The sequence below is a fragment of the Engystomops pustulosus genome, chromosome 2, assembly GCF_040894005.1.
Source record: "Engystomops pustulosus chromosome 2, aEngPut4.maternal, whole genome shotgun sequence".
Taxonomy (NCBI): Eukaryota; Metazoa; Chordata; class Amphibia; order Anura; family Leptodactylidae; genus Engystomops; species Engystomops pustulosus.
Genome location: NC_092412.1, coordinates 178,289,177 through 178,305,711, shown reverse-complemented (window position 1 = coordinate 178,305,711; position 16,535 = coordinate 178,289,177). Strand labels below are relative to the sequence as shown.

General features: G+C 40.6%; 1 protein-coding gene across 2 annotated transcripts in view; it reads left to right on the top strand.

The window, feature by feature from the left end:
• The window catches only part of LOC140118943 (uncharacterized), a 78,706-nt gene extending 66,870 nt beyond the window's left edge, over positions 1–11,836 (top strand). For both annotated transcript variants that reach the window (XM_072137418.1, XM_072137417.1), the window contains exons 11-14: positions 3,483–3,570; positions 4,359–5,494; positions 8,283–8,409; positions 10,864–11,836. In XM_072137418.1, the coding sequence (XP_071993519.1) occupies positions 3,483–3,570; positions 4,359–5,494; positions 8,283–8,373 (1,315 nt within the window). In that variant the 3' untranslated portion in view covers positions 8,374–8,409; positions 10,864–11,836. The remainder of the gene's footprint in view (positions 1–3,482; positions 3,571–4,358; positions 5,495–8,282; positions 8,410–10,863) is intronic.
• The last annotated feature ends 4,699 nt before the right edge of the window (positions 11,837–16,535 follow it).

The window sequence follows — 16,535 nt, the reverse complement described above, 5'->3', positions numbered from 1 at the left end:
CCTGCTGTAGCAGAAAAAGACTAAATTAGCCAATAAACCCAGTATAGTCATTTGGAAGCATCTCAGTATTATAGTCGTGTCTAATAATTATGATCATCTAATTAGCCCACGCTTAGCAGAGGGAATAACAGACACTTCATAAATAGCTTTCTTGTAAATAGCTTGCTAAAAGCAGAAAATGTCTGCTAATATGCTTGCAGACAGACTGAAAACACATAGTCAAATTTCATAATGACCCTTCTGCAAAAGCAACAGTCCTGGGTCTGTAAGTAACTGCCTTTAAAGGAAACTTGTCATGTATTTTCACCACCTTAATTGAGAGGTTACAGTTATAGTTTTTTTAATCTAGGCATCTTTTTCCCCTCAAAAGTAGGTTTTTAAAATATGCCTCGAATTTGGGGTGTATCCAGAGCCACACCAATTTTAACAGAAGATTGGACCAATTGTCAGGCAGGGTTTTTACAAGGTAAGTACAAAAACCGTCCTAGGACGGCATAGGGGAGCCCATATCCCGACAATAGATAGTGACAGCTAAAACTTAGCTTTTATTAATTGTACGAATAAGATATGAAGTAACCACTTAGGTGCTCAAATCAAGAATAATACATTAAAAACACAGATGCCCTAGGAGAGGTGGCCTTTGATTGTAAAGTCGTATTGGAGACTAAATAGTAACATCAAAAATTGGCTGGAAAGACGGCCCCCTGTAGGATGAGGGGGAGCAGGTAAGCACCCTATCCAATGCGGGTGATGGATATTAGGTTGGATGTTGTAGTGGCTAGTAGATAGTATTAGCTAGTATTGCGATGATACAAACCTGAATGCTATGAGTTATTATCATTTAAACCCATGCATTGATTCCTGTGGTAAGGGATCAATCCGATCCCAACCTTGTACAGAAACCTGTTGTGATTGTCACAACAAAACCCTAATCTTAACCAGCCAACAGAACAAAGGTAACACCTCTCTCTAGGTACACTGCAGTTTAAAATAAAGAAAGAGATTAGCCCCCCGACATGTTTCGCCAGTGACCTGGCTTCATCAGGGCCGTCTTTCCAGCCAATTTTTGATGTTAATATTTAGTCTCCAATACGACTTTACAATCAAAGGCCACCTCTCCTAGGGCATCTGTGTTTTTAATGTATTATTCTTGATTTGAGCACCTAAGTGGTTACTTCATATCTTATTCGTACAATTAATAAAAGCTAAGTTTTAGCTGTCACTATCTATTGTTGGGATATGGGCTCCCCTATGCCGTCCTAGGACGGTTTTTGTACTTACAGAGCCACACCACGCGCAAGCAGCACACTTCTGATATGTCCACGGCCTGTCCCAGACCTTCTTTACTAACCAACGTAATTGTGTCCTCTATCGCATTATCCCTTCTTTCCATTTCCAGAGCAAGTTTTAGAAAATAATAATAATTCTTTTATTTATATAGCACACACAGATTACGCAGCGCTGCACATAGCATGGCAAATTGGTCCCTGTCCTGATGGGGCTCACAATCTAAACAACCTCAAGTATGTTTTGGAGTGTGGGAGGAAACCGGAGTACCCGGAGGAAACCCACGCAAACACGGCGAGAACATACAAACTCTTTGCAGATGTTGACCTGGGTGGGATTTGAACGTGCCTTCCCCAACATAAATTGATTTTTATATTAATAAACTTTGTTAAATGTTGAAAAATCTCATCATATGCACCTGAACAACTGTGGGATGTCATCATATGCATATCAGCTGCTGTCTAACCTAATAAACACCTTTGCTGCTGCAGAACATCATTCTACATACCCCTACATCTCACCTTCTGCCTGACCTAATTCACACCTGGTGTAATCTCAACTTGCCAAAGTGCAAAACATCTTCTTGGCATTGAGTTGATTATTAATTATGTAGTTTATTGTGGCCAGGCTGAGGCAATAGCCATTGTCAGTCCATCACCACGGACCATGCACGGAGTCCTGCTTCATGGATGAACCACACTGCTGGGGACCGAACTCCTTGTATCATATTTTTTAACATGGAAGCAGGGACTCCTTTCATCATATATCAGTTATTCCCCCTCATGTCACTTCCACCCTGCAACATGTACGCACTATAGACTGCACCAGGACCCGTTTATCTGGTTAACAGGCACTTCTAACCCAGGCAGGACCAAGCGAAGAATATATCTGACACTTTTTACAAGGCAGAGGGAACAACAAGAGCGGAAATAAGCATACATGCAATACATATAACACACTTTACTGCACACACATATATATCCAATACATATAATACACTAATGGAGCAAAATTTTCTTCTGGAGGTAGAGGACTTTTCAATAGATCCATTCCTGCCAACCCCCCCCCCCCCTTTCTCAGGCCATCAGTTGATGACATTCAGGAAGGTGGAGGTGCACGTACAGTTTCTCCATCACGTGCTGTGTGATCCCAGGAGACATGAGAGCTGGGTGCACATACCCTTTCCTCACTGGCTAAACTGCTGCAGAAGAGGGGGAGAGACGCACAGCTCTAGCAGTGTGTTTGTTTATCTTCTTTGTTCTCTGATGCCTCTTATGCTATCTGGTAGGTGCCCTGGGCGGTAGCACATCCGGCCCAGTGGTAGAAATGGCCATACATATGTGGAATGTATACATAGAAAAAGCAGATCCTGTATGTTGCAGACTATTTACCATATTTATAACAACATTTTTCAGGGGGCTTTATGGGGATACTCTTGCGTAGATGTGGAAAAGGCAAAATAATCGCAAGTACTAGCAAAAAGTTAGCATTTGCGATTATTTCAGGGCTTCAGACATGGCGCAAAAGCCCTGATAAGTACCGCCCCAAATTATCTATATTGGCTTATAGAGGAATATCTGACATTGCTAATTGCCCACAATAAAACAGTAGTAACAGAAGAAAAATATATTATTATTATTATGTTGATCCAACAACAGAGATTTGCTCACTCATTCGACATCATCATATAGCTATTCATCCAGTAAATTACCCACAATCACTGAAACTATTGCATAGATTCATAGCTATGAGTAAAAAGGTAGTTTGACACTTAAAATGCGTTGGTTTCCGTGATCCATGGTCCTATACTGGATGAATGCATTGTTTTATGATGATTTGGAATAGATAGAACAAAAATTGTTTTCATCAATATCTGGTGCTGGATCAACATTTTTTAATGCCTACTGTTAAAAACATAGTGGTCAGATGCCAAACTGCACAGGATTGTATATCTGCCTGAAATGGTGAACTAGATTCTTCCCTTTTATAATAGTAACTTTAACACTTAATAAAATAGGGATTATCTTTCTTTATATCCAAGCTCTGCATTAACATAGTTGTCCTGTAAGAAACCCCTGGCTATGCAGGAGCCAAGCCTTCTATTCTGTGAGTCTGGGAATCCCAAGAGCAGTTTTATTCTAAAGAAGTAATATGTTTGCTCTTCAGTTCATCAATGTATAATTTACTCTCTGCAGGATTGCTGGGAATACAGCTCTCCATAGAGACATCTACCACTCAGTGAGCATGCAAATCAAGAAGAACTTTGCTAAAAGCAAATGGAGGGTGAGTTTTACCATTTTGATTTATTCTTAAATACTTCATTGCTGCATTTTGCAATATCAACCTAATATTATGACTGTATAATCTATGGATGTATACATCAAGAGGCTTAGGCCTCTTAATATATCCGAGGGCTGACTGACACCGTCCAGCAAACTACGCCAGATCCAACCTGGTGTAGTTTAATGCAAAAACCTACAAATAAAAGTTCACAGGTTTTTAAAAAGTATGCAGGCATGGGGGAGGAACACTCCGTGCCTGCCCACACATGGCATGGAGATGGCATAGTCGCATAATAATCACAAATACTTGCAGTGTAGTGATAAAAGTGACAGCACCACAACCCCAATTATGTACCAATATAAACTCCAGCAGAGTGTACAGAACTAATTGTCAACTCCTTATGCATATATTGTAGGCCATGATATTTAACAATAGTCACAGAAATTTATAAAGGCTGGCATATTGAACACCCGCCAGTAAATCCAGAGGTGTGCTCCAAAACCAGATTGAAATCTCATGGAGCTCAGGACAATTGTAGATATGCCCCAGCCCGCCCTTCCCTGACCTGCCCACTTTAGAAGAAAGTGATGTGCGGGTCATAAAATAGACAAACAGAAATGGAAACTGACAGACAAAGCATAGTGGTGAACTAGTGGTAAATATTACAATGTGGAATCTGGCCTGCTTATTGACTCCTACCTCTTAGCTAGTGAAAGGGGATATGAGACATTTTGAATTCTTCTTTGGTGAAACAGAACTAAATAATCATAGTCTTATCTATTTTACAGCAAGCGTTTAATGCAGCTACAGTAGTTAATCACATGAAAAAAATGCACATGCATACTGGGCAGAACAGCTTGGCATCTGCCTGTGATGTAAAGAATGGATTACCCACTATAAAAGTGTCTAATGCCACAAGGTCATGCAGTGCTGCTGCCATCAGTCCAGAGCAAGTATACACACTTGAAAAGAATACACTGTATCCTAGCAGAGAAGTGGAAGCAAATGCATGTGACCTATCGAAGGTTGAAAATAAACATGAAGTAAACAAGGCAACGCTGAAGGAAGCATGTAACCAAAAAGATACCAGTCAAGTGAATACATGCCATGTGTTACAGCAAAGTAATGCATCCCGCAGGAATTCAGGTGGGCCAAAAACATCTGATTGTCAACTGTCCCCCAAAATGAGTCATGAGGTCCACAACCCTAAGAAACCAGTAAAAAATGTAACACAGAATTGTGCCACACAAACTAGTCCAGTGCGTCCTGTGCCTGGTGAAACAACTCAAGTCTGCATCATGAAGGATGGACACTCACAAACAAAGTCCAAGACACAGGCCAACCGGGCTACAAAGATTCTCACTGTAAGTAAAGAAACTACTGCTGATACAAATACAAAAGAGGTCAAACAAAGTAATCCAAAACCTAAGCATAACTCTCTGTCTCTTGATCTGCCCTCTTCACCGACTTTTAAAAGTGAAACGCATCGCAATTCATTGCAGAAAACACCATCAACCAGCACTTCATCAAAAAAATCTGTTTCACCCACAACTGTTACTGCTACCACCACTCAAAAGCCTTCTCCACAGGCAGGCTTAAACCCCCCCTATCCAAACCATCCTGTGCAAGAAGTCTGTTTTCCAAAGACCCCAACCAAAAAGGTCAGTGGCCAACCCTCTGTCCAGGAAAGTACATCGCAAAAGAACAGTACTCCAAAAAAGTTAAACCTTGACTATGACATCTTGTGCATGGAGCTCCCTCAATGCAAACCTGTGGACTTATCAAATGGGACTGTGAAAACCGATAAAACTGCACTTCCTACTAACCTGTTCATGACTAATGGAATCTCGGTGGAATCATATGAGAAGGAAAAGCCTATTTTATGTCCGGAAACTAGTCTCGTAAAGAAAAGCCACAAGAAACAGTAAGTTTTGTAAATCAGCACAACAAATGTATCTACTTTGTAGAGCCTTTCTGAGCAACATAGCCATATATATATATATAAAGTTTAGTTTCCTAGTTTCCTCCCAGTCAGGAGTTCTCTAGATGTACACAATACTCATAGGGAAAACAGCAACAGAGTCTTATAAACTTTACTTTGCTACTTGGTCTTTCTCCTGTCTTTTACTAAAATAAATGAGGATGTAGATGTCAAGGAACTAGATGCTAGATTTTCATGCATCATTGCTGTTCTCTAAGTAAATGTTTTGCCATCTTAGAAAATGCTGCAGATCTTCTCATAGATATATATATATATATACATATACATATATTATACAGGCAGTCCCCGGGTTACATACAAGATAGGGTCTGTAGGTTTGTTCTTAAGTTGAGTTTGTATGTAAGTCGGAACTGTATATTTTATCATTGTAATCACACCCAGAACTTTTTTGGTCTCTGTGACAATTGGATTTTAAAAATGTTGGGTTGTCATAAGAACCAGGATTAACACTAAAGCTTCATTACAGACACCTGTGGTAACTGTTATAGCTGATCATTGTAGCCTAGGACTAAAGTACAATAAATTACCAATATTCAGAGGTCCGTTTGTAACTATGGGTCGTATGTAAGTCGAGTGTTCTTAAGTAGGGGACCGCCTGTATACTCATTTTATCGATAACAGAACTTTAACTTTGAAGGAAATCTCCCATCAAAATCAACCATGGATAAGCCAGGGACACTTACTCATAGATCCAGGCACTGCGACTGTGGTAACTTTCTTATATTTGTTATCCATGTCCTGCTTCCTTGTAATATCAGTAAGGCCACATTCACACAACCAAAGGGGGAAAAACTTGGGGCCATACATACATCCCCCATAGACGGAGCGATACGTGTCCTATCTTTCCCCGTGTTACGGCCCGTACACTGTGCATTTATAATGAACAGGGGAGGGGTCACCCCTCCTCCTCTCCATTATGGCGGACAAATGCACACTCCGCTGTAGCCGTGTAGGCACTGCCAGTGTGCATGTGGCCTTAGAGGGAGGAGGGATAGAGCAGGTTGTTGGGTTGACATGTCCTTCTCATTGTAGTAGCCTATGAACCTGTAGCACTAAGGGGTTCTTGCCTAAACATAATTTTAAAAGTTGACTTTAGAAGGAGGTCATGGATAACAGATATAAGAGTGTTCACGGTGCCTCTATGAGTAAGTGTCCCTGGTTTATCCTGCTTGGTTTTGACGGTAGATTTTCTTGTGTAGCTTCCCATTAAAAATAACCATACAATTCTTTGTACACTGCAGCTTTTACAGCTTTTGTTTTATCCTTAATATAGTAGTCAGAGATGTTATATGGACTACATCAGTAGACTGCTATTGTAGGGTAGACTAGACCACATGCTAAGGCTTCTTTTATAGGTGGTGCCAGGCTACGTTTACAGATTGTAATACATTATAATTGCCATACATGCATGAACCACTCTAGAAATTTTTCACTACCAATTAAAAAGGGCTACGAAAATTTTGTCAATATCCCACTAAAAAAACAAAGGGAACTGCTATAAGTATATAAGTATATTTAAAGTATTATTCTGAGAATATGAACACCTGATACAAAAATAAACGAATACAACAAAACTAAATGTCATTAATCACAAGCAGAGCTTAAATAGTTTGCTTTTATGATTCACAAAATTTTATGAGATATCTAAAGTAGGTGGAGTTATCTGCAAGATAGCCCCTTTACATCTACAACTCCAGTGATTCCTTAGTTCTAAGTAACAGCTCCTTCCTCATGTGCTCTGCTCCCAGTGATGATGTAATAGACTGCCCTGCTCTGTTACCATAGTAATGATGTGTAGCTGCCATCACTGCATATAACCTCACTGACATGACGTCTCACCACAACACTGGCCATGCTGGATGCACTGCAACCAACTGATTACAGTCAAACATAGTGCTATTCACATGACCTGCCCAGGCAGGTGCAGGAAATGTGATATGGACATGTGACCAGCGGCCATTTTCTGTCCGTGTCTCCTCCATCGGGAAAAAGTCACAGGACTGATTAAAGGGCCAATAGGATTTTAATTCTTCATTACAGTTAACGTCCACAACATTTTTCTGCTAAGGGGAGCAAAATTTTTAATAACAACTAATTACATATTTGCTTATATTTTAATGACCCATTTGAATATCAACTTTGCTTATTCCTTTACACCTTAAAATATTACCATTTACCACCTTCACCAATGCCTTCTATTTGCATTTTTAATAGGTATTTTTTTGCTGATGGGATACTTAGCATACATGGATTTTTTTTCTTTTAACTCCCACCATTCCAGAGCAATCATAATCATTATATTCATACTGTCAGATGGGCAGGGTAAGGCTGTCAGCTCTAGCCCAGTACCACCCATCTGACAGTAGAGAGCCTAATTAGCATAGCTTCACTAACCAATATTCTAACTAGGCTTTATGCTGTCGATGAGTGGGTCCAGGTCTGGAGTATACCACACCCCTCTGACTGTAGAGATCAGAAATAATGTTAGGGAACAATCAGGACTAGAAAGAACATCCCAACTATTGAGTGGCATGTATGAAAGGATGCAAAGAATTAGAGTTCATGTACTGCAAAGTTAATGTGGAGACTGGGCTGCCTAGTCTAGTTCACGGTTTACATTTATGGTGCACATCACTTTGATGAGACCATGATAGAAACCATTTCTGCTGTACACTGTTACCTATGTTAAAATAATCCATTGTCCTTTCAGGCCTTTCATAAATGGTATTACAGGACCGGTAAAAGCCACAAACTACACACATTGTGGCAGTGGACAAACGGGAGTCTGCTCAATCATGTGACCACCATAGCAATGCTTGTATTTAAGGCATTTCATTGTAAGTATTTATTATGAGTTCAATTGTAGTCAGAATTGTGTGAACGATTTGGACATTAAGAATGTATTGTATATTAGCCCAGGTAGATACTCAGGTAGAGTATAAACAATTGTAGTGGCACTTTGTATACTTTAAGGGGTATTATGGCATTTTTTACAGCATCCCTGTCTGAAGCTTGGCAGATCCTCTGCTGCTCTCTTCATTTTGTATGTGATTGCCAATAATAAAGAATTGAATAGAACAGCACTGCATGGAAGATCAGGTCCTCCATTCATACAAGAGTAGAAAACGCCCCCTTTCTCATGATCAGTAGGAGTTCCACCAGTTGGAATCACACTGATCAAACAGTAATCTCCAATCCACTTTGTTAAAAGTTCTGGAATATGCTTTTGAAAGTAATTTTATAAATATGGGAGATCTAGGGAATCTCCCATATCTTTGCCAAGTCATAGAGTGTCTCTCTGATTGAATTCCCTGACATCAGCTTAAATCTGTAGTGAAACCCAGTAGGAAGCATTGCATTTCCCACCAGGGAATAAGCAGGAGAAATTATCTCCTTTCAACGTGCATTCACGGACAAGTATATAGTATTGACTTATACTGAATATGATGTAAAAAAAAAATTACAAAAAAGTTTCCAGTCGAATTTTATATCCCCTAAAATATTACATAGATTATAAAAGAGTGTAGGACAGTCATAAGGTGCATGCAAATTGCTAAAAAAGTGCAATGAAACTGGCCTAGGTGGCTTTGGTACAAGCCCCCAAGATGCTATGCCTGGTTATGCAGCAGGGGGCACCATGGCCGATTCTAGGGTTTTTGCTGCCTGAGGCGAAAATTAAAATGCCGCCCCCCGTGACAACCCCTCCCCCCACGGCCCAACACCAGACCTCCCCTGCTTCCAGGATATGTTCGGCCTACTGAATTTCCACATTTAAAAAAAAAAAAATGCTGACAACATTACTTAAAATTAGTAACTGGCCCTCTGTGACACCACACGTGGTACCACTAGCCAGTGACACAGACAATAGTGGCATCTAGTACCTCCCAGGCGACGATCTGCTCACTCAGGAAGACGACATCATTGCATCTTCTCCCACCCAGGACTGTTGAATTTGCTGGCAGATGTCTTCAGCTCGTGGCACCACATCTCTGCACTGCACCAATAATATACCACAGTCACTTACAGTATATATTCACCGAAATAACAGCGCTCCTAAATCATATACTGTACACCTCTCATGACAACGGACCACTCTACCCCCCCCCCCCCCCACCACACACAGAATGGATATAGAATCCCTTCTTCAAAATGTATAATAAAAGCTCCTGTCCCCTAATTAAATTATATACAGCTCCTATAGTTTAATTAAAATATGACCCGTATATACAGATTCTCCCACGTTTAACTATATACAGATTTACCGCCCCCAAATTTTATACAGTACCCTATATTAACCACCCTCCCTTTTAAATACAGCACCCTCCCATATAATGCTGCACCCACAAGTTATATTATATACAGCCCACCTTGATTATATAATGTGTAGTTAAATTATGGTTAAAAGCCACCCCCAGGTTACATAATGTCCAGCTCACTTACCATATTATATAATATACAGCCCCCTTATTATTAAATAAGCAGCTCTTGTATTATGATATACTGCCCCCCTTTTCATAGATATACTGCCCCCGTTTTCTTAGTCATACAGCCCCCGTTTTCTTAGTCATACAGCCCCCTGTTTTCTTAGTCATACAGCCCCCCCGTTTTCTTAGTCATACAGTCCCCCCCCCCCCGTTTTCTTAGTCATACAGCCCCCCATTTTCTTAGATATACTGCCCCCCATTTTCTTTGTCATATAGCCCCCCGTTTTCTTTATCATACAGCCCCCCGTATTCTTAGTCATACAGTCCCCCGACTCCTGTTTTCTTAGATATACTGCCCGCCTTTTATAAAAAATAATAAAGCAATCAACTCACCTCAACTCCTGTCACGCTCCCCCACCGGCGTTCACGTCTTCTTCCCGGGTCTTCGCCTACCTTGTGCTCTGAGAAGGGACGCAGGCAGCGTGACGTCATCGCACGCTGAGTCCTCCAGAGCAATAGAGCGGCACGGACAGAAGGATCTGTGCCGGCCGCTCTGTACATCACTCGCGTCTGTCTCTTAAAGAGACAGACGCGATTGATTTTTCATGTAGGCGACATTATGGCCCCAAATTTCGCCGCCTCAATCAGGGCTCAGGCATCCGCCGCCTGAGGCGAGATTTTCATCTTGCCTCATGGCAGATGCGGCCCTGGGGGGCACTGCCTTATGCGAGGGGCTCACGCTGCTTGATGGCAGGTGCACACCTGTTCACAGAGCTGTGTAACCATAACAAACCATTTTATTGTTAGAACTATGTATGATTATACAATCTTCTTGGGTGACATAAAATTTTAATCTTTTTTCCACAGAAGGGCTACACAGAAAACTGTGTATTGAAGCCAAACATTGATCACGCTTCTGAAGGAAGCACAGGAAGCTTCCTTTCATTTCCTCTTTGAAAACGTTGCCTGGATGACAAAGGCTTTTTTCGAGGGACGCAGCAGTGGTTTTTGTTACGGAGGGGCTGATCGCCCATCAAGGAGAAATTGTTGCCTCTACAGTATGGCCATGGCTAGGCTTGATAACCATCTCCAAGCAGTCATGGACTTTACAAGGAGGACTCTTCTTTGTGCAACATATGTACAATTGTAAATCTCAATTGCAACAATGCTTTGTATATTATGTGTTTGCGAATGTAGATTTATTAATGTTAGTGTTTGGGATTTGTTGAGCACCATCAGGAGTGTTCTATGTTGTTATTAGATGTGTACACCGATACCACAGGAGTAGGTGTACAGTAGGTGTAACACCTATTGTGCTTGGCCATCTGTATTTATAACAGATGCCACAGATGCTTGACTAAGGTTTTGGAATTGCAAGGCCTTGCTGGAAACGGAAAACAGAAGAGGACTAGGTGATTGAATATATGTGATTTGGTAAAAACATGAGCTTTTTCATTTAAATAATAAAAAAATATGTGAAATGTCGAGTTACTGACAGTGTACTGTAGTAGCAAAAATATACCAGCAAATATATTGTTTCTAATGCACAAGACATGGTACTTCCGTAATATAGACTGTATGTTTTATATTATACTGGTGTTATAAATCGTGGGTATTGACAACCTGGCAACGCTTTGTGCCAGGAGCTAAGTCACTTTATTATAGTATTGCTCAGGCTTGGAATCATAAAGACCATAAGATAATAGATATTTCTGACGCAAATGGACTTTTTAATGCAACAATTTTATTAAACATTGACAAATTTGCCTTTGTAAACATAAATGCGGTAAAATGTTTCTGCTTCTGTAATTCAGAAATAAATATGACTTTTTTATGTGGATATCCCTGGCTGTCTATTTTATCCTGTTGCATCCTAAAACATGTCTTAAAAACTCATAGAGAGGAGATAATGCTTCAAAATTCGTCACTGTTCCTTCAGGATGGGAAACACCCTGATTGATTATGTGTCTCACATGACACAATGAGGATATTTAAACTATACCTAACCTTTCTACAAACTTTGTATAAATCAATTCTAAGGGGTGTGCACATGACAAATTACATGGTCATTATATGAATTGTATTTAATTCTGCAGGTTATAATTCTCAGTAATCTCACATCTGGGACTTACTGAAAACTTAGGCAACTAGGTAGACAACCTTATACAACCTTTCATCCTCCACATTTAAGGTTTTATTAAAGGGGTATTCCCAAGAATACAAGATTTTTCTCAATATACTCATGATAACAAAATAACACATTCTCTAATTTAACAAAAAATACAGCATCCCAAAGCATTTTCCAACCTACCGTATTTTTCGGCCTATAAGGCGCACTGGAGTATAAGGCGCACCTCTAATAAATGCCTGCTAAGACATCTAGGTTCATATATAAGGCGCACTGAAGTATAAGGTGCAGGATCAAATGCAGTACCTAAAAATGACCAGCAGGTGGCAGACCTGTGCACAGTTCAAGCCAGCTACACTTCCCGGGAAACTTATCTTCAGTGTGTCAGAGAGCTCCGATCTCAGAGGTATGGCTGCTGGGGGTTAATGCAGGGTGATGCAGCAGGGGTTAAGCGGTCTCCCTCTGCCCCTTCTCCTTCCCTCCTCAGGCAGGGTGTTATTTCTGTGGGGTTCCCTGTGGCTCCTTCTCTTTCCCCTGTTACAGGGGTGACAGGTATGGGGGATTGTTTACTGATGATGATGATTGCCTCGTGGTCGGCACTATGGCAGCTCCGGTCTCTCCGTGCTAGGGGAGGGCAGGATGGGCTCAATGTTAGTTGTGGTGCCAGGGCACTTCAGGAGCTAGGACCCTGTATACTATGTGGGAAGGTGCAGGAAATTTCTGGGGATGGAGCTATTAAACACTGGTAAATGTACAGTGCATCTTGTCTGTAGTACATTTCTGTATAAGTTCATACATAAGGCGCACTGGCCTATAAGGCGCACCTTTGATTTCTGAGAAAATAAAAGGATTTTTGGTGCGCCTTATAGGCCGAAAAATACGGTATATCAGTCTATATCAGTCCTGGTGTTTACAATTTTGGTTTTCCCTGGATACAACCATAAATCTTCTGACTATGCTTGTATTCTTCTCATGAATAGCATTTCTTGCCTACACACTGCAGTACTCTCTGCCTTTTGACCCTCCCCCCTGTATTACATGACCAGCTCAGACACAGGCACCTCCTGCCAGCAGGTAGCAGCATGCAGAGACTTACTCTACTAGCTTCAGACAGATAAGGTCTTTATCTGGAAGGGAGGCATATAGCAAAGCTGACTCTGTGTGTTATAGGTGAGTTAGCAGAGCTGACTTTGTGTTTTATTGATTAGGTATGCAGTATGCAGAGCTGAGAATGTCTCATCGGTCTGTTTTTATGTGTCAGACATTAGTAGATTGCTCAGAAGCTAAATGAAAGTGCAGATAAACCCTGTACCCAGATAATCTAAGCACACTGTCAGCACACAGCATTTTATAGCGCAGAGGAATCATGAAGTGTTTGCTTAGAGAGTCCCTCTAAAATTTTACACTGACCATCACTAAGTGATAGGAGCAATAAAATGAGTTAAATGATGTGTAAACATCACTAGGAGATTAAAATTTGGGACCTTTCTTTCATGGGCAAATCCCTTTAAGGATAGTGGATAGGTTTTAATACAAAGGTTTTTGTTATGTTACTCACATCTCCAGGACTTTTTCCTAGCTGCACCAATTCTCTGCAATGCCCTACTCCTACACTACTCCGTTGTCTCTTTGCTAACTTTCGCCTCAACCCACTACAATCTGGTTTCCCCACTATGAACTCCACTGAAACTTTTGTTTCAGATCCAAAGATCTACTCACAGCTAAATTCAAAGAAGGTGACTATTTTCATTGGACCACCAGCTCCTCCTCAGGATGATTCACCCCATTGGCTTAATGTCACTGTTCTCTCTTGGTTATCTTCCTATATGATATTTGACCACACTTTTCCAAATCTCTTTTTTTAACTGTCGGGGTTTCTCAGGGCTTACATTTAGGTCCTCTGCTGTTGCCTTCTATACTGCTCCAATTGGTCTAAGCATCACCAGGTTTTCAGTAACATCTTTAAGATGATTATAACCAACGATAAATTACTGCACGTAACTTCACCCCTGTCTTTCTGCAGAACACCAGTGATTGTCTGTCTACTGTTTTTAACATCATGTCCTGTTTCTACCTAAGACATAATCTTTCTAAGACTTAACCTCTTGTCTTTCCACTATCTACTAACTGACTAACCTATCCTTATCATAATTGTTCTGTGATTGAGTGTATGGTGCAGAGTGAAAACATTTCCAGAATCCACCCTTTCCTGACCATGTAAACCTCTAAAGCCCACTTATTAACGCTTGTCTCAACTACTGTAACAATCGAGCAGCTAGACTTGTCTTTCAATCCAGACGCTACACAGATGCGTGAGTTTTATAGCTCTCTACAGCCGAGGACCTCCCTATCTCACCTCTCTCATCTATGTCTATTGCCCTAACATGCTCTTCAATCTGCCGGTGATGTAAAATTATTCTCTTCCTTAATTCCAACCACCCACTCTTGTTTACAGGACTTCTCCTGAGCTGCAACAATTCTGTGGAATACCCCATCTCGGACTATTAGACTAACAGCCAACCTCCAAAGCTTCAAACACACTAACTAACTGCATGTAAATTTCATTCACCTCTCATTAACATCCACTATATTCTGTTCTCATCTATGTAATCCCTGAGCAGCTGATATCATTATACAGGTTACTCTGCAGGCCCATGCACCCAGGATTCTTTAAATATTCATAACTGCTGGGAACTGGTTCATGCAGATTCATATATTCATGTCTTTTATCCCTTATACAGAATGGCTGGATCGTTGTGTGAGAGATGAGCTAGTGCTAAGCATCCATCTTGGTCTTCTGTCAGCCATTTTGTGTATATTCTACAGTTAACCAAAAGTAGCTGTTCCTTGAAAGTCATCACAAGATGAGCACTACAAGGTCCCTGATAAAGTAAAGCAAGAACATCCACTCCATACTACTGAGATAAGGATGTATAGCCCCCATCCTGTTTATGCAGATGCTAAGGAGCTAGACCATGTATAAAAGAGTGTGACGTAATTAATAAAGTGTGAGTTGTTTTTACAAGATACTCAAATCTGTGTCTTGTGATAATGCCGTCATCCCAGTACTGGATTAACTGATTGATCACCAATTTGGAATTCACTCTACAACTCTTGCAGAGGGGTTTGGAGACCCTCACCTAAATATATATCTCTAACAATTGTACAGCACTTATACCTCCTGTAATTTCTTTCTTCTGTAATTTCTCAGGAGTAGGGCACTCACTCCTATTGTTTCATCTCAACATTTTATTACTCTATAACAGTGATGGCGAACCTTTAAGAGACGGAGTGCCCAAACTATAACCAAAATCCACTTATTTACTGCAAAGTGTCAACATTGCATTTTAAGCAGTAACTTAAGAGCTACCTGCTCTTCAACATCTATCAGTCGTATTGGCCCCTTGAGGCCACTAATACAGTTGTAAGAAGGAGGGCACATTCAGGCTATCATTGTAGCTTCTCACCAGGGTCTCTGTATACAGTAAGAATGTAGGGTCCAGTAGGATGACCTACAAAGATACTGCAGTTCTATCAACACGTTCTCACTTTTACTGCAGTTCCAAACAGCCAATGAAGCCAATGTCATTTTAAAATAGCGCTGATTGCAGCATCTATTAAATTGCCTGGGTCTGCAGGAAGATTTGGTGAATTTGGTCCTGTTTAGTGAGCTCTGTCTTGGGGTCAATGCCCTGAGTGCCCAGAGAAAGGGCTCTGAGTGCCACCTCTGGCACCCGTGCCATAGGTTCGCCACCACTGCTCTATAATGTAAAGTGCGGTGGAATATGCATGTGCTATATAAATAATTATTATTGTTATTATTTGTAGGATGTTAATAATCTCTACATATCTACATCTCTTATAAAAGGTGGCATGGGAGGTACATCAATTATTGTGCCATGACATGATTGGATATCAAAAATTCCTAAATTTATCAAGTATATCAACAATAATGATTACATTATGTTTTTAGGCTCCTGTTCCAGACTTGATGGACAGTGCTTGCAGTGTAAAAGTGTGCATATTAACAGAATAAGTTGTTAAAGAAATCTTTTATTAAAAACTGTACGTAAAATTTTCCTTAGTAATGTTCTAAAGTAAGTATCGCTAAAGAGACCCCATTTGGTTTACAGGATGCACTCTAGATCTGTGCTCTGTATCATTGAGTAAGCTTTTCTTCTTCTCTTCCTGCCTTTAATACCATATTATAAAGACATTTTATATGTACTGCAAAATTGCCCCTAACCATCACTATCTGTTTGCTTTAAGCTCTAACATAAGAGAGGGCAGATAAGCTTTGAGGGGTGATGGCAAGATGGTTAGGGAAAACTAACATTTATTTTTCTAGGAAGAAATGTGAGATGCAACATAAGACCTTTGAGGGCCAAAAAGCTGGTTTTAGCCTCTGGAG